General features: G+C 34.1%; 1 protein-coding gene across 1 annotated transcript in view; it reads left to right on the top strand.

Annotated features, from left to right (window-relative positions):
• Positions 1 to 19,516, top strand: part of VRK2 (VRK serine/threonine kinase 2) — a 92,257-nt gene that overhangs the window by 16,973 nt on the left and 55,768 nt on the right. Inside the window, exons 3-4 of the mRNA XM_059078794.2 lie at positions 18,171 to 18,220; positions 18,905 to 18,974. Coding sequence (XP_058934777.1) covers positions 18,171 to 18,220; positions 18,905 to 18,974 — 120 coding nt within the window. The remainder of the gene's footprint in view (positions 1 to 18,170; positions 18,221 to 18,904; positions 18,975 to 19,516) is intronic.

The raw sequence follows: 19,516 nt of genomic DNA, 5'->3' as shown, positions 1-19,516 counted from the left end.
AAATATAAAGAAAAATCAGAATTTTTATATGTCATAGTCTTGGAATCCAAGAGTGGAAATAAATACCAATATTGTCTTGCGTGTTTTGTTTTTATGACCTGCATTCTATCTCAAGTTTCTACATATTCAAATAGTGTTTCAGTTCACCTCCTCCTTGAAGGCTACTGTTTTCCTTTTTGCATTTTCTGCCAAAGTTGTATATTGTGTGTTTGTTTTCAATAATATTTTTGCCTCTCTTTTGTCAGAGACAACATTTTGGAGAATTGACATTTTTAATGTTGAGTCTTCAATCTGCAAATAGAGTATCTCTCTCCATTTCTTTAGGTCTTTGATTTCTTTCATCAGCTTTTTGGCTTTTGGCATATTGGTCCTGTACATGTACTTTTAGGTATATATGTAAGTTTTTCTCTTTTTCTCTTTAAATTTTTGATGCTATTAAAAATGATATTGCTTTTGTACTTTTGGTATCCAATTGTACATTATTAGTATATAAAAATACAGTTGATATTTGCTTGTTGACTATACGTCCTATCGTCTTGGTAAACTTACTTGTTAGTCGTAGGATTTTTTTTTTTTTTTCAAATTCTTTGGAATTTTCTATATAGATAATCTTGTCATCTGCAAGTAGGGATCACTTTATTTCTTCCTTTCGAATCTATATACTTTTTATTTGTTTCCTGACTCCTTGCACTGGCTAGGACTTCCAGCACTTTATTGAGTAGGAATGGTGAGAGTTGACGTCCTTGACTGTTCCCAGTTTAAGGGAGAAAGCATTCAGCCTCTCATCACTTAGTATAATGTTAGCCATAGGTTGTTTGTAGTATTCTTTTTCAAACTGAGGAAGCGCTCCTTACTATACTGAGAGTTTTTATCCTGAATGGGTATCGAATTTTGTCAAATACTTTTTCTGCATCAATTGATAGGATCATTTGGTTTTTCTTTTTTAGATTCTTAATATGGTGGATGACATTGATTTTTTTTTCTTTTGTATCAACATTATGAAGGGAGGATATTGGTCTATAGTTTTCTTTTTCTTGCTTTCTTTTTTTTTCCCCCCTACTGTCTTTGTCTGGTTTTGGTTTTAGGGTAATGCTGGTTTCATAAAATGAGTGGTGAATTATTCCCTCCTATTTTGCTTTCCGGAAGTGAATATAAAGAATTGATGTTACTTGTTTTTCATGTGTTTTGTAGAATTCTACAGTGAAGCCATCTGAGGTTAGAGATACCTTTTTCCAAAGGATGTTTGTTTGTTTAGAACTTGATTTCACCTGGGACTTATTTGGTTATTTGCTTCATATCAGGTAACTTTTAGTAGTTTGTGAATTTTAAGCAATTGTTCCATTCCATCTAAGTTGTCAAATTTTTATGTATAGAGTTGTTCATAGTATTAGTTTATTATACTTTTAATGTTAGCAGTTTCTATAGTGATACTCCTTTTTCATTCCTGATATGGATCATTTTTCTCTTTTCTCTTTTTGTTTTTCTTTTTTGTCAGTCTCGACATGGGTTTGTAAATTTTATTGATCATTTCAAAGAAACAGCTCTTGGTTTCATGGATTTACTGTATTTTTCTGTTTTCAATCTTACCAATTTGTTTTTTTTTTTCTTTTTTGTCTCCTTTCTTCCATTTGTTTTGGGTTTAGTTTGCCCTTTTTTTCCCCTAATTCCCTTAGGTGGAAACTTACTTATTTGAATCTTTCTTCTTTTGTAGTATAAGTGTGCAATGCTAAATTTGTTTCTACGTCCTTCTCTGATGGAATCCCACACATTCTGATATGTTTTAGTTGTCATATATTACATCTATATTAATTTAAGTTTCCCCAGACCATATTAAAATTTTTGCTTTAACCATCAAACACATTTTAACTGAAGGAAAACGTAATCCATTACATTTTCCCAATATTTACCATTTTTTTCTCTCTTTTATTCCTGATAGTTCACATTTCCTTGTATGATTTTCTTTTCTGAATATTTTTCTTCAGCAATTCTTATATAGCAGATCTGCTGGCTATGGCTACTCTTAGTTATTCTTCACTTGAGAATGTCTTTATTTAGCTTTAATTCCAGAAGGATATTTTTGCTGGATATTGGATTGACTGTTCTTTTCAGCACTTCAAACATGTTGTGACTCTTCCCTCTGGTCTTCAGGGTTTCTGATGAGAAATCCACAGTAATTTGAGTTATTTTACCCTGTAGTTAATTTATTTTTTACTCTAGTACCTTTCAAGATTTTTCTTTGTTTTCGCTTTCAGTAGTTTGATTATGTTTCTGGGCATTGATTTCTTTGAGTTTATCTCCATGGGGATTCAATGAACTGTAGGTTTATGTATATATAAAATTTGGGACATTTCAGCCATTATTTATCAAATATTTTTTCAGCACCACACTCTTACCTCTTTACCTCTAGAACTCCAATATCATGAGTGTTAAATGTTTTGCTATTGCCTACAGGATCCTGAGACTCTGTTCAATTTTTCCATACTCTATCTTGCTCTTTTTCAGGTTGGATACATTTTTATTGATCCATCCTAAAGTTCAGTGACTCCTTCATGTGTCTTCTCCATAATCATATTGAGCCCAATCATGAATTAAAAAAAATTTTTTTTGGTCATTATATTTTTCATTTCCAAAAGTGTCATTTAATTTTTTCTTTGTATATTCTATGTCTTTGATGCATTGGTCTTTCTTTCCCTTTGTTCCAAAAGTGTTTGCCTTTATTTGCTGGAACATTTTTATAGTAGTTGCTTTGAAGTCTTTATCAGATAGTTCCAAAAGCTGTATAATTTTGGCATTGATGTCTTGAATTAGTGTGGTGATTTTGTTACAATTTATTAACTAAAGCCCATAATTTACATTAGGGTTCACTTATATAGTACAGTTTTATGGGTTTTGACCAATGCATGATGTCATGTATCCATTATTAAAGTATCATACAGAGTAGTTTCACTGCCCTAAGTTTCTCTTGTGTACCACCTATTTATCCCTCTGCCCCCTGTTCCAGAATGGCATACAGTTGGAATCATACATTATGGAGTCATTTCAAACAGGCTTTTGTTTCCTTTGGGTATACCCAGAAGTGGAATTGCTTGATCACATGGTAGTTCTAGTTTTAATTTCCTAAGAACCTCCATATTGTTTTCCATAGTGGTTATACCAGTTTATATTCCTACCAATAGTGTGTAAAGCGTTTCCTTTCCTCCACATCCTCACCAGCATTTGTTACTTCTTGTCTATTTGATAATAGCCCTGCTAACAGGTATGAGGTAATATTCACTGTGGTTTAATTTGCATTTCCCTGATGATTGGTGATGGTGAGCACTGTTTCATGCACCTGTTGGTCATTTGAATGTCTTCTTTGGAAAAAAATCTATAAGAGCCTTTGCCCATTTTTAAATTCGGTTATTTATTTATTTTTTGCTATTGAGTTGTATGATCCTCGTAAGTATATTTTGATATTGGATATGTGGTTTGCACATATTTTCTCTCATTCCATAGTTTGCCTTCTCATTTTGTTGATGGTTTCCTTTGCTGTGCAGAAATTTTTAGTTTTTTAGTTATTCCCACTTATGTATTTTTGCTTTTATTGCCTTTGTTTTTGGTGTTAAATCCAAAACAGTCATTACCAAGACAGATATGAAGGAGCCAACCCCCTGTGTTTTCTTCTGGATCTTTTATGGTTTTAGGTCTTACACTCAAGTCTTTAAATCCATTCTGAGTTGATTTTTGTGTACAGTATAACATAAGGGTCCAGTTTAATTCTTTTGCATGTGGCTATCTAGTGTTCCCAGCACCATTTATTGAAGAGCCTGTCCTTTCTACATTGTATATTCTTGACTCCTTTGTCAAAAATTAATTGACGATGAATTATTTCTGGACTTTCTATTCTGTACCATTGATTTACACTTCTGTTTTTATGCCAACACCATACTGTTTTGATTATTATAGCTTTGTAATACAGTTTGAAATCAGAGAGTGTGATGCCTCCAGCTTTGTTCTTTGTGCTCAGTATACTTTACCTATTCAGGGTCTTTTGTGGTTCCATACAAATTTTAGGATTTTTAAGAAATTTCTGTGAAACATGCCACTGGAATTTTGGTAGGGATTACATTGAATCTGTAGATTGCTCTTGGTAGTCTGAATGTTTTAACACTATTGATTCTTCTGATCCATGAGCACATAATATCTTCCCATTTATTGTGTCCTCTGCATTTCTTTCATCAATGTTTTCAGGTCTCTGGTGTACAGATCTTTCTCATCCTTGGTTAAATTTATTCCTAAGTAATGGATTCTTTTTGATGGTACTGTAAGTGGGATTGTTTTCTGAATTTTTCTTTCTGATACCTCATCGTTAGTGTATATTGATTTTTTATATTGATTTTGTATATTGATTCTTGTATATTGATTTTTTATCCTGGAGTCTTAAGGATTTTCTCTATAGAATGTCATCTACAAACAGAGATAATTTTACATTCTTTCTTCCCAATTCAGATGCCTTTTATTTCTTTTTATTGCCTGATTTCTCTGGCTAGGACTTCCAGTAATATGTTGAATAAAAGTGGTGAGAGAGGGCATCCTTGTCTTGTTCCTAATCTTAAAGGAAAAGCTTTCAGCTTTTTCACTTTTGGGTGTGATGTTGGATGTGGGCTTCACATAACTAGCCTTTATTATGTTGAGGTATGTTCCTTCTATACCCAGTTTTTGAGAGTTTCTTGATCATGACAGCATTTTGAATTTTGTCAAATGCTTTTTCTGCATCTATTGAGATGATCATATGATTTTTATCCTTCATTTTGTTAATGTAGTTTATCACATTAATTGATTTGCATATGTTGAACCATCTTTGCATCCCAAAATAAATCCCACTTGATCGTGGTGTATGATCCTTTAATGTACTGTTGAATTCAATTTGCTAATTATTTGTTGAGTATTTTTGCATGTATCTTCATCAGGGATATTGGTCTATAATTTTCTAGTAGTGTCTTTGTCTGACTTGATCTTTTCAATTGTCTTTCTAGTCTCTATTTATTTCCATTCTGATCTTTATTTCCTTTTTCTACTAATTTTGAGCTTCCTTTTTTCTTTTTCTAGTTCCTTGATATGTAAAGTTAGAATATATATTGGATTTTTCTTTTTTCTTAGTGTAGATGTTTATTGTTATAAAATTCCTTCTTAAAACTGTTTTTGCTCTAACCCATAACTAATGATATGTTTTGTTTCCATTTTCATTTGTCTCAAGTTATTTCTTGATTTTTAAAAATTTCTTCTTTGAGCTATTGGTTGTTTAGGAGTGTATTGTTCAATCTCCACATATTTATGCATTTTCCAGGTTTTCTCTTGTAATCGATATCTAGTTTTGTACCATTGTGGTCAGAAAAGATACTTGATATGATTTCAGTTTCTTAAATTTGTTAGGACTTGCTTTGTCACCTAGCATGATCTATCCTAAAAAACGTTCCATGTGTGCTTGAGAAGAATGTATTCTGCTTTTGATGGACTGTTCTGTATATATCTATTAGGTCTCTCTTCTGTAGCGTGTAGTTTACATCCATTATTTCCTCACTGATTTTCTATCTGGATGATCTGTCCATTGTTGAAAGCAGTGTATTGAAGCCCTGTACTATTATTCTATTGCAGACTATTTCCTCCTTCAGATCTATTAATATTTGCTTTGTATATTTAGGTGCACCTGTCTTGGGTACATAGATATTTACAATTGTCATATTCTCTTGATGAACGGATCCCTTTATCGTTATATAATGATCCTCATTGTCTTTCATTTATCTTTTTAAATTTTTATTGGAGTAGAGTTGCTTTACAATGTTGCATTAGTTTCTACTGAACAGCAAAATGAATCAGCTATATGTATACATATATCTCCTCTTTTTTAGATTTCCTTCACATTTAAGTCACCACAGAGCACTGAGTAGAGTTCCCTGTGCTATACAGTAGATTCTCATTAGTTATCTATTTTACACATAGTATCAGTAGTGTGTATATGTCAATCCCAATCTCCCAATTCCTTCCACACCCTCCCTTTCCCCCTTGGTATCCATACATTTGTTCTCCATATGTCTTTATCTCTATTTCTGCTTTGCAAATAAGATCATCTATACCATTTTTCTAGATTCCACATATATGCATTAATATACTATATTTTTCTCTTTCTGACTTACTTCATTCTGTGTGATAATCTCTAGGTCCATCCATCCATCCACCTCATTACAAGTAACTCAATTTCGTTCCTTTTTATGGCTGAATAATATTCCATTGTATATATGTGCCACATCTTCTTTATCCATTCATCTGTCGATCAACACTTAGGTTGCTTCCATGTCCTGGCTATTGTAAATAGTGCTGCAGTGAACATTGAGGTGCATGTGTCTTTTTGAATTATGGTTTTCACTGGATATATGCCCATTAGTGGGATTGCTGGGTCATGTCTCTTGTTACAGTTTTTGGTTTAAAGTATATTTTGTCTGAGATAAGTGTAGCTTCCCCTACTTTCTTTTGGTTTCCATTTACAGAGGACATCTTTTTCCATCCCTTCACTTTCAATCTTGTGTGTCTTTGAAGCAGAAACCAATCTCTTTTAGATGTCATATAGTTGGGTCTTATTCTTTTTTATCCATTGAACCACGCTGTCTTTTGGCAAATTTAGTCTATTTACATTTAAAGTCATTGTTGATAGGTGTGAACATACTGTTGCCATTTTGGTAATTGTTTTTTGGTTGATTTGTTGTTCCTTTGTTCCTTTTTCTCTTGCTCTCCTCCTTTATGATTTGATGATTTTTTCGTAATGATGTGTATTGATTTCTTTATCACTTTTTCATCTAAAGTTTTTGTTTTTGGAATTACCATAAAGCTTACATGAAGCATCTTATGCTTGTAACAGGCTGTTTTAAGCCGATAACTTAACGTTGAGTACCTAAAAAGCTCTACATTTTTATGCTGCCCCTCCACACATTTTATGTTTTTGTTGTCAAAATTTACATGTTTTTGTCCCATGTATTCATTAACAAATTATAATATAGTTTTTTCTAATACTTTTGTCTTTTAACCTTTATACTAGAGTTGTAGATGATTTACCCACTACAATATTAGCATATTCTGAATTTAACTGTATTTGCTAGCTAGTTTTATATTTTTATATATTTTCATTTTAATATTTGGCATCCTTTTGTTTCAGCTTAAGGACTCCCTCACTTAGCTAGTTTCTGAATCTCTTTCAGAGGGAGTTGCTCTGTTTGTGGCTGTATATTCGGTGGAGGGAAGTGCAGGAGCCTACTATGTCACCATTTTGGGTACTCCTCAGTTTTCTTAAAATGAAAATTTTAATGATATAAATTTCTTTCTAGATGCTACTTTGATTCATTAAATTATTCATCAAAATTTTAAAGAATGCCCACTAGGCCTTATAATAGGTGCTTGGAATACATCTAAGTAAAACAAACTATTCTGTCTTTGTGAGGCTTACATTCTATTAGAGAAAAACAAGCAGTAAATTTGCACTTTAACTAACTAGATTCAATATAATATTTTCAATATTATGTAGTCCTGTATATTTTCTAATTTTCATTGTGATTTCTTCTTTGGCCTAGGGACCAGGCATTATGGTCACAGAATGTAGCCTTAATAATCCTTGTTCTTTGATATTTGATGAAACCTTCCTTCTCGGTAAAAATATGGGCAGTTAAAACAATATTTTATGTTGGATGAAAAAGAAAATATATTCTTCTGTTGTTTTTTTATGTGGCTTTTAGATAAGCACTGTTAATTCTATTGTTTTAATTTGGTTTTGCTTATATATTATGGAATTGTATTAAAATCTCCCATGATCTTTTTCACTCTGTCAGTTTTTTTCTTGGCATTCTGCTTGTTTTGGACATATATTATGAAGGCACATTATCAGATGCTTTCAAGTTCATAATTTTTGTCTTTCTGTTGAATCGTTCCTTTTATGATTAGGGTGGACTAACTCTGTCTAATAATTCTTCTTTCTTGAGACGTACATACTTTTGAAAATATATATTCCAGGTTTCTTTCAGCTAATTTTGGCTAATTAGTTTGTCTTTTATCTTTTTATTTTGTTTCTCTGCACCACTAGGTTTTAGTATACATTTATTTCTTTATTTTTTTTAACAACCTTACAGTTTCTGTCCTTAGAGGGTGAGCTTAGTCTATTCAAATTTATTATGATTAGTTGCATTTCTTTCAAATCTAAGATGTTATTGATTATAGCATACATCATTATTTTGTATATATATGTTAAATATCCATTAGATGCTTAAAAATTCATAATTATTTTCCTCTTGAATTGTTTGTTCTTTTTGTGTTTATGTAAGACCTGCTTTATATGTAATACCTAATACTTCCCATTAAACTATGGCACAATACCTTTAAAATAATCTTACATATGGAACACAGTTGTTGCAGTCTGTGTAAGTCTGGTTGCCAGTGTCAGAAATTCAAATGAATTTAAGCAAAAGGGGGATTTATTAACTCTTGTAAGTGAGAAGCACAGGGCTTTTCTGGCTTTAGGTATGGGTAGCTCTAGGGCTTATGCAATGTCACTAGGACTCTTTCTCTCTCCCTGCCTTAACCCTACTTTCCTCAGTTCTGGATTTTATTATCAGGCTTTATTTTCCATTACCGAAGGGAAGTGATCCCTGCTATTTCTAGGATTTTGGTGTCCTTAAAGCTTGTGGTCTATCTTGTGTTATGCAGCATTTTAATGTCAAATGCTAGGGAAGACTTTTATACCTAGTTGGGGCACTTTGCTTTTTCTGAACTGGTTATGGTGGCCTGTGGGCTTGTACATCCCAAAGCGCCACACTTGGTCATGTGCTCAACTCTGGAATGTAAAGGAGGATACACTGTAAACCCTACTAGGTTTACATGGATAGTGGGAGGTTTGGTTCCTCAAAGGAACAACCAGATGAGGTTACCAATGACTAGAAAAGAGATGCTAGGAAGGCAAATATCATATAAATGTACAGTGCATTCCTTATCAGGTCATCAGACCTCTCATCAGAAATAAATGGGGATGTGAGACTACTGTACTTTCAACACTGTCACTGTCTATAATTGATCATTCTTCTCAACTTCTAATGGATCAGTCAGCTGTAACCTACCGGACTAGATCCCTTTCCCTCCATGGTCAAGTCCTATCAGTTTCACTTTCTGAAATTTCTGGAATCTGCTCATTCTTTTCATCTGCCATTGATACTCTAATCCAATCTATAGTTTTCTCTTCTCTAATCTATCAATATTAAATCCTTACTAATCTATCTATATCTACTCTGGTTCCCTTTCAGTCTTTTTTCCACATTGTAGAGTAGTGATCTGTTCAAGATGTAAATCTCATTATGTGTTTCCTGTTCCTCAGCTATACCTCAAACTTTTAAAATCTTTCTTGGGGAGAAATTCTTAGCTAGATTTTCATCTGGCCCTTCATCACCTCTTCAACTATTTTTGCACAAGCATTCCCTTTTGTATAATTAAATTGTACATTCTCATCATACTGTCCACCTCTCCTTTTAACACTTGTGATCATTACAGTTTTACACCCCATATGAGTATTTGGTGAATGTCTGATTTCTCCACTAGACTATGAAAGCAGATACCTTGTCTTTGTCTGTTTTCTGTCATTATTTAATTTCACTACCTAGAATGTGAAGGACTCTGTTTATTTATAGTAGGAAATAAATATTTATTTAATTAATTAACTGATCGATTGCTGTAAAGAGACCTCCATGGTCACTAGGACAATTTATTTGTTCAACATTCATCTCCAAGAGCTTTCTGGTCAATTGATTTTGGATTTAGGCCCTCTAATGTAATCTGACTTGGAAGTTTATAGAGAATATTGTGTAGCTATCAAATGACAAGTGTGGGGATGTTTCAAGTATCTGTCAACACATTCATGTGAAATCATATGAAAGGAAGATTCAGATTATAAAGCGGTAAAGATACACTGATTAAAATCAGCAAGGAGTAGAATATTGGACTGGTTGGATATCTTTTTTCCCCACTTGCAACATAATAAGTTACTTATCTAATTGAAACCCTCATTTTCTTTTTGTGCTTTTCTGTTTCTTACATTCTGTTGGGCTTAAAGATGTATTTGCTGTTTTGGCCACTTGCTTTGAGAAAGCAAGCAGGGAGTTTCTACTGCCTTCTACCTCAGAAAGCAAAGACCATTGCCTAGAGTCAATATTGTACTGAGTGGACATGGGTTAGGGAAGGAGTATTTCTCTCCAGCCTTGTGTACCATAGTGGTAAAAATAGTTTGCCATGGGGTGGGAGGACAGGTTTTTCTCATCCTTTCTTCCATACTAGGACTGGACCCCTTCTTCTTTTTATACTTTCTTTAGTTTTTTCCTTCCCAGGTATGGATAATCCACACCCCCTGTGGTTCCCTTGGGACTGCTGTGTGGGTGAAAATGAAATGACTATATGAATAAAGAGAAAAAGAAAATTTTAATTAATATAAATAAGTTTCTTTTTTTACTGTAAAGAGGTCTGGGTTCACAGTTTATATCTAATATCAACCAAAATTGAAGTATCAATAATTTCTTTGACTAATAGCATTGCTAACATCAAAGTTTTTGGAGATTGCTTAAGAAAATTGTGCATGAATTGGCTTAGCTGTGAAGTAGAATTTATATAGTTTAGTAAATTTATAACATACTTTTTATATCTATTAAGTGAATTAATAGAGAAAAGACAAGTTGATAGAGTTAGGAGCAAAGGAAAAATGTTAGGAGTAGTGATGAGAGGACATAGCGTTTTGGTAAATATACTGAAAATATACCTGAAGAATTTGATCATAATCTAACTGACAGTTTTCAATACTAGTTTGACCTTTTCTCCCTTCACTTTCCTTTCTTACAAATTTTTTTTTTATTGGCGTATAGTTGCCTTACAATGTTGTGTTAGTTTCTGCTGTACAGTGAAGTGAATCAGATATATGTACACATATATCCCCTCTTTTTTGGATTTCCTTCCCATTTTGGTCACCACAGAGCACTGAGTAAGAGTTCCCTGTGCTATATATAGCAGGTTCTCATTAGTTATCTGTTTTATACCCAGTAGTGTATATATGTCAGTTACAATCTTCCAGTTCATCCCACCTCCCCCTTTCCCCCTTGGTGACCATACGTTTGTTCTCTTGCTCTGTATCTCTATTTCTGCTTTGCAAATAGGTTCATCTGTACCATTTGTCTAGATTCCACACATATACATTAATATATATTTGTTTTTCTCTTTCTGACTTACTTCACTCTGTATGACAGTCTCTAGGTCCATCCACGTCTCTACAAATGACCCAGTTTTGTTCCTTTTTATGGCTGATAGTCCACTGTATATATCTTCTTTATCCATTCATCTGTCGATGAGCATTTAGTATGCTTCCATGTCCTGGCTATTGTAAATAGTGCTGCAATGAACATTGGAGTGCATGTGCCTTTTTGAATTATGGTTTTCTCTGGGTATATGGCCAGTCGTGGGATTACTGGGTCATCTGGTAGTTCTGTCTTTAGTTTTTTAAGGAACCTCCATACTGTTCTCCATGGTGGCTGTGTCAATTTACATTCCCACCAACAGTGCAAGAGCGTTCCCTTTTCTTCAGACCCTTTCCAGCATTTATTGTTTGTAGATTTTTTTGATGATGGCCATTCTGACCGTTGTGAGGTGATACCTCATTGCAGTTTTGATTTGTATTTCTCTAATAATTAATGATGTTGAGCATCTTTTCATATGTTTGTTGGCCATCTGTATGTTTTCTTTGGAGAAATGTCTATTTAGGTCTTTCACCCATATTTTGGTTTTTTTTTTTTGTCTTTTTGATATTGAGCTGCATGAGCTGTTTGTATATTTTGGAGATTAATCCCTTCTCAGTTGCTTCGTTTGCAAATATTTTCTCCCACTGTGAGGGTTGTCTTTTCATCTTGTTTATCATTTCCTTTGCTGTGCAAAAGCTTTTAAGTTTCATTAGGTCCCATTTGTTTATTTTTGTTTTTATTTTCATTGCTCTAGGAGGTGGGTCAAAAAAGATCTTGCTGTGATTTGTCATAGAGTGTTCTTCTTATGTTTACCTCTAAGAGTTTTATAGTGTGCATTCTTTCATTTAGATCTCTAATACATTTTGAGTTTATTTTTGCGTATTGTGTTGATTTCATTCTTTTACAGGTAGCTGTCCAGTTTTCCCAGCATCACTTATTGAAGAGACTATCTTTTCTCCATTGTTTATCCTTGTCTCCTTTGTCATAGATTAGTTGAGCATAGGTGCATGGGTTTATCTCCAGGCTTTCTATTCTGTTCCATTGATCTGTGTTTCTGTCTTTGTGCCAGAACCATACTGTCTTGATTACTATCGCTTTGTAGTACAGTCTGAAGTCAGGGAGTCTGACTCCTCCGGCTCCGTTTTTCTTTCTCAAGATTGCTTTGGCTATTTGGGGTCTTCTGTGTTTCCATACAAGTTGTAAAATTTTTTGTTTTAATTCTGTGAGAAATACTATTGGTAATTTGATAGGGATTGCATTGAATCTGTCAATTGCTTTGGGTAGTATAGTCATTTTCACTATATTGATTCTTCCAATCCAAGAACATGGTATATCTCTCCATTTGTTTATGTCATCTTTGGTTTCTTTCATCATTGTCTTATAGTTTTCTGAGTACAGGTCTTTTACCACCTTATGTAGGTTTATTCGTAGGTATTTTATTGTTTTTGTTGCTGTGGTAAATGGGAGTGTTTCCTTAATTTCTCTTTCTGATCTTCCATTGTTTGTGTACAGGGAGGAATGCAAGAGATTTTTGTGTATTAATTTTGTATTCTGCAACTTTACCAAATTAACTGATTAGCTTTAGTAGTTCTCTGGTGGCATCTTTAGGATTTTCTATGTATAGTATCATGTCATCTGCAAACAGTGAAGTTTTACTTCTTCTTTTCCAATTTGTATTCCTTTTATTTCTTTTTCTTCTCTGATTGGCTAGGACTTCCAAAGCTATGTTGAGTAATAGTGGCGAGAGTGAACATCCTTGTCTTGTTCCTGATCTTAGAGGAAATGCTTTCAGTTTTTCACCATTGAGAATGATGCTTGCTGTGGGTTTGTCATATATGGCATTTACTATGTTGAGGTAGTTTCCCTCTATGCCCACTTTCTGGAGTGTTTTTATCATAAATAGATGTTGAATTTTGTTGAAAGCTTTTTCTGCATCTATTGAGATGATCATATAGTTTTCTTTAATTTGTTAATATGGTGTATCACATTGATTAATTTGTGTATATTGAAGAATCCTTTCATTCCTGGGATAAACCCCACTTGATCATGGTGTATGATACTTTTAATGTGTTGTTGGATTCTGTTTGCTAGTATTTTGTTGAGGATTTTTGTGTCCATGTTCATCATTGATATTGGTCTGTTATTTTGTTTTTTTGTTATATCTTTGTCTGGTTTTGGTATCAGGGTGATGGTGGCCTCATAGAATGAGCTTGGGAGTGTTCCTTTGCAATTTTTTGGAAGAGTTTGAGAAGGATGGGTGTTAGCTCTTCTCTAAATATTTGATAGAATTCACCTGTGAAGCCATCTGGTCCTGGACTTTTGTTTGTTGGAAGATTTTTTATTGCAGTTTCAATTTCATTACTTGTGATTGGTCTGTTTATATTTTCTATTTCTTCCTGGTTCAGTCTTAAAAGTTTGTACCTTTCTAAGAATTTGTCCATTTCTTCCAGGTTGTCCATTTTATTGGCATAGAGTTGCTTTTAGTAGTCTCAGGATGCTTTGTATTTCTGCGGTGTCAGTTGTAATTTCTCCTTTTTCATTTCTATCTTCATTGATTTGAGTCCTCTCCCTTTTTTTCTTGATGAGTCTTGCTAAACGTTTACCAATTTTGTTTATCTTCTCAAAGACCCAGCTTTTATTTTCATTGATTTATGCTATTGTTTTCTTAATTTGTATTTCATTTATTTCTGCTCTGATCTTTATGATTTCTTTTCTCTACTAACTTTGGGTTTTGTTTGTTCTTCTTTCTCTAGTTGCTTAGGTGTAAGGTTAGGTTGTTTATTTGAGATTTTTCTTGTTTCTTGAGGTAGGAATGTATTGTTTTAAAGTTCCCTCTTAGAACTGCTTTTGCTGCATCCCATAGGTTTTGTGTTGTCATGTTTTCATTGCCCTTTTTTTCTATGTATTTTTTGATTTCCTCTTCGATGTCTTCAGTGATCTTTTGGTTATTTAGCAGTGTATTGTCTAGCCTCCATGTGGTTGTGTTTTTTCCAATTTTTTTTTCCTGTTATTGATTTCTAATCTCATAGTGTTGTAGCATTGTGGTTGGAAAAGATGCTTGATATGATTTAAATTTTCTTAAATTTACTGAGGCTTGATTTGTGACCCAAGAAGTGATCTCTCCTGGGGAGTGTTTCATGTGTGCTTGAGAAGAAAGCGTATTCTGCTGCTTTTGGGTGGAATGTCCTATAAATATCAATTATGTCTATCTGATCTATTGTGTCATTTAAAGCTGTGTTTCCTTATTAGTTTTCTGTCTGGATGATCTGTCCATTGGTGTAAGTGAGGTGTTAAAGTTTCCCATTATTATTGTGTTACTGTCGATTTCCCCTTTTATGGCTGTTAGCATTTTCCTGTGTATTGAGGAGCTCATATGTTGGGTGCATAAATATTTACAGTTATTATAGCTTCTTCTTGGATTGATCCCTGGATCATTGTGTAGTGTCCTTCCTTGTCTCTTGTAACAGTCTCTATTTTAAAGTCTAATTTATCTGATATGAGTATTGCTACTCCAGCTTTCTTTTGATTTCTGTTTGCATGGAATATCTTTTTCCATTCCCTCACTTTCAGTCTGTATGTGTCCCTAGGTCTGAGGTGGGTCTCTTGTAGATGGCATATATATGGGTCTTGTTTTTGTATCCATTCAGCAAGCCTGTGTCTTTTGGTTGGAACATTTAATTCATTTACATTTAAGGTAGTTATTGATATGTATATTCCTATTACCATTTTCTTAATTGTTTTGCATTTGTTTTTGTAGGTCTTTTTCTTCTCTCGGGTTTCCTGCGTAGAGAAGTTCCTTAAGCATTTGCTGTAGAGCTAGTTTGGTGTTGCTGAATTCTCCTAGCTTTTGCTTAACTGTAAAGCTTCTGATTTCTCCATCAGCCTGAATGAGATCCTTGCTGGGTAGAGTAATCTTGGTTGTAGGTGTTTCCCTTTTAGCACTTTAAGTATATCTTGCCCCTCCCTCCTGGCCTACAGAGTTTCTGATGATCAATCAGCTGATAACCTTATGGGGATTCCCTTGTATGTTCTTTGTTGCTTTTCCCTTGCTGCTTTTAATATTTTCTCTTTGAATTTAATTTTTGTTAGTTTGGTTAATAGGTATCTTGGCATGTTTCTCCTTGGGTTCATCCTATATGGGACTCTCTGTGCTTGCTGGACTTGGGTGCCTATTTTCTTTCGCATATTAGGGACGTTTTCAATGATAATCTCTTCAAATAGTTTCTCAGACCCTTTCTCTTTCTCTTCTTCTTCTGGGACCCCTATAATTTGAACGTTGGTGTGTTTAATGTTGTCTGCAAGGTCTCTTATACAGTTCTCATTTCTTTTCATTCTTTTATCTTTATTCTGCTCCTTAGCAAATATTTCCACCATTCTATAGTCCAGCTTACTTATCCGTTCTTCTGCCTCAGTTATTCTGCTATTGGTTCCTTCTAGTGTAGTTTTCATTTCAGTTATTGTGTTGTTCATCTCTGTTAGTTTGTTCTTTAGTTCTTCTAGGTCCTTGTTAAACATTTCTTGTATTTTCTCGATCCGTGCCTCTATTCTATTTCCCAGATTTTGGATCATCTTTACTATCATTACTCTGAATTCTTTTTTAGGGAGCTTGCCTATTTCCTCTTCATTTATTTTGTCTTACAGGTTTTTACCTTGCTCCTTTGTCTGTAACATATTTTTTTGTCATCTCATTTTTTTGGATGAGTATGGCTGTGTTCCTGTCTTGTTGGTTGTTTGGCCTGAGATGTCCAGCACTGGAGTTTGCAGGCAGTTGGGTGGTGTCAGGTCTTGGTGCCATGATGAGGACCTCTGGGAGAGCTCACACTGATTAATATTCCCTGGGGCCTGAAGTTCTCTGTTAGTCCAGCAGCTTGAACTTGGTGCTCCCATCACAGGATCTCAGGCCCAACCCCTGGCCTAGTCATACAGGGATACCTCCCATCCCCTTAGGTGTCAGTGGTCCCCCACTAGCGCCCAGTAGCTGGCTCTGTGAGAATTGCTCCGATGCATTCTTGTGTACTTGTGAGGAGATGCAAACTCCACTTTCTTCTACTTAGTCATCTTGACTCCATTCCCCCTGGGTCATCCTGGAGAAGATGGATTGAATCCAGGAGAAAGCTAGAGGATGGGAGACCTGTCGGAAGGCTTGTTTGATGAAATTGGGTAAAGGATGGCGACATTCTGTACCCAGGCTTTACCTGCGGTGGGGCAGTGGGCACCTTGGGCAGCCAAGGTGTGCTTCCACCTCTCACTGATTGTTGATTATCCTTCCTGTAAGCACCTGGACGTTTCTGCAACATCGGCTCCTCAGACCAGCCAGATAGCTTCCATCAGCTCTTTCAAAGCTGGGGGAGGAACAGGTTGTGCAGGCTCTGGGTTCAGCTTGGCTAGTCTATCCCCAAAGGAATAGCATGTGTTTTGGGGAACACAAAGGGATGCTTTTCTCTTTCATAGTTATGACACTATGGTTATAAGGGACTTCATGTGTCTTCTGCAATAGCAAACGGAGGAACACACTGTTTTCTTTCATTTCCAATATACTAATTGGTACAAACTGCTCTCAAAGGTATCTGCATGCCAAATCCAGAAATTCTATCTGCATATTCCACTGAAGATTAAGTAGCCTGTCACATATCTTTATTTCTTTGATGGTTGTTGAGCTGCACCCCACTGGCCTACAAGGCCTCTACTTGCTCAGCTTCAAGACTGAAGATAATGTATACATATAACTGATTCACTTTGTTATAAAGCAGAAACGAACACACCATTGTAAAGCAATTATACTCCGATAAAGATATTTTAAAAAAAAAAAGACTGAAGATAGAGCTCAGAGTTAGTGACAGAGACATTAGTGTTTAATGGATGGGGGAGCATACACGTCTGAATCAAGGTCCTGGAGCAACACCGCACGGTTTGTGGTGGACAGTGGACAGGACATGGTGGCCGACTTTGCCGGGGGGATGGGGGGGATCCTTTCATTTTCCTTTAAACATCATCCTGACAAACACTTAACACAGTGCCTTACCTATTCTAGCTTCTTGATAAATAAATACTGGTTAGTTGAATGAATAAAGGAATAAATGAATGAAGAGTAAATAGTTGAATGACAACATTCTAGACCTTCAAAATATGAATAAATAGACATGTCAACTTCTCTTATCAAGATTTAAATACAAAGTAATCTTTTAGTAACTTAGATAATGTAGATTAAATGATTGATTTGATTTAAGAATTTGAAACAGTGCAATTTTCATAAGTTGGATTACTGTATCTAAAATGCAAATGGTAAGTAAAAAAATGAAGTTAGATAACTTGAAATTGAAATGAGCTTACGTTATAAGATACATACTCTTTAATTTAGGAATAGTTGATTGCTAGGCCCAGGAGATGATTTTTTAAAGACGTTATTCTCTTTCTAACTTGATTTATTTTAGAATTTTGCCAAGTAGAAGTTGTTCTGAACTTTCTACTTAAAGTGAGTCGTGTTCACTTCTGAATTATCATAGATTTTAATTTAGCAAAATTCAATCAATGGGTTATACTATATATCATTTATTGGATTTAATGCTATATATCTAGAAAATAGGTTCCCCTACCTTTGGATCTATGTGATTGATATAATCTGTTGGTTTCCATGTTTGAATATTTGATGGTTTGGTATGGTATGGTTTATGGTAAAGAGTGTGGGCTGTGGTGTCAGATTTGAGTTTCAATCCCCAATCTGCTGCTACTTAGTGAACAAATTATTCAACTTGTTAAACCTTAGAAGCATCTTGTATAAAATGGAGGTGATACCTACCTTAAGAGGTTCTTAGTCCAGTGTCTGGGATATAGTAGGCATTCAGTAATTGGGAACAACTATTGTTTTCCTCACTGTCTTTTGTTCTGCAGCTTTCCCCATAAATAACCCAGATAAAGATGCAAGACATGTGATAAAAGTGGTAAGTATTGCTCTTAAATTTGTGTTTCACATACATTTGACATTTTTATTTTCTGCTTTATTCATTTCATTTTTGTAAAAATGTTTCTCACCTTAGTTTTCATAATTTTAACTAACAATACATCTACTATTATGATATATTTTCACATTATTAAAATGTAAAGACTGGAGAATTTTGTTCTTCTGCATTGACATTTATCATCCTTGTATCTTATCTAGTTCTCTATCTTCTCCCTTTCTTTTCCTCTCTGCTCTAGATGATAAAGTTCTTAAAGGCAGGAATGAGGTTTTATTTTTGTTTGTATCCCCTGTGGCTAGTACTATGAACAAAATATTGTAGACACTCAGTAAAGGTTCATGTATGAATGAACCACCAGGGTAGTTTGCAGTGTATCCAACCTGTTATACATGTTAGTACACATTGAGTGTCTGTGTGTGTACGTGTACAGTTCTCAGTGTTTTTAGTAAGTTCTTTCCATAAGAAGACTACTTTCATGTTTAAGACTGTATGGAGATAGCATTACAAAATGTTAAAAATGAGATTCTTTATTTAGTGCTTTTCTGAGATTTTTGTGATTCAAGTACTATTATATATTACATATGTATACTCATTTTCACAGTTGAAATACTAATTCCATCTTTAAAATTTTTTTCTAATAAAATTAACTGTTCTTTTCTTTTATAGGAATATCAAGAAAATGGCCCATTATTTTCAGAACTTAAATTTTATCAAAGAGCAGCCAAAAAAGACTGTAGTAAGTAAAATTAGCAAAGTAAGCTACTTCCATATATATGTTTGCTAAAGTGGGTGTTAATATTTTTGTCTTTTTCTGGCCTTATGGAAAATTCTTTTCAATTAGGAATTTTTATTGTAAAATGATACAGTTAACTGTTATATAAAAACAAAACAGATGGTATACAAATCTTGATATTATATACATAATTGGTTATATAGTTCAAGTCAAAGTTATTTCTATTACTTCACATAAAATGTTGGATTGTTGATCTAAGCTACCAAGAGTTCTCTAGGTATAAAAGATAGTAAAATGAAATTGTTTCTTTCACAGAAAACCATTTGGATAAAAAGGATATAAGGAAAGACAATAAAATGGGCAGTAGATTATAAACAGAAGGAATGACCATAGAATAGATTAGGGCATAGTGTATGGAAATGATTAAACATTAAGATGATTTAGAAAATAAGTTTAAAATGTTAAATATTTGTATGTTGAGTAATTAATTGGAGCTGGATATCAGATGTAAGAACTACCAGTTAGAGGATTGGAATATGAAGTAA

Source organism: Kogia breviceps, chromosome 11 (assembly GCF_026419965.1).
Source record: "Kogia breviceps isolate mKogBre1 chromosome 11, mKogBre1 haplotype 1, whole genome shotgun sequence".
Taxonomy (NCBI): Eukaryota; Metazoa; Chordata; class Mammalia; order Artiodactyla; family Physeteridae; genus Kogia; species Kogia breviceps.
Note: the sequence above shows the minus strand (reverse complement) of the source record. Positions and strands in the feature narration are given on the sequence as shown.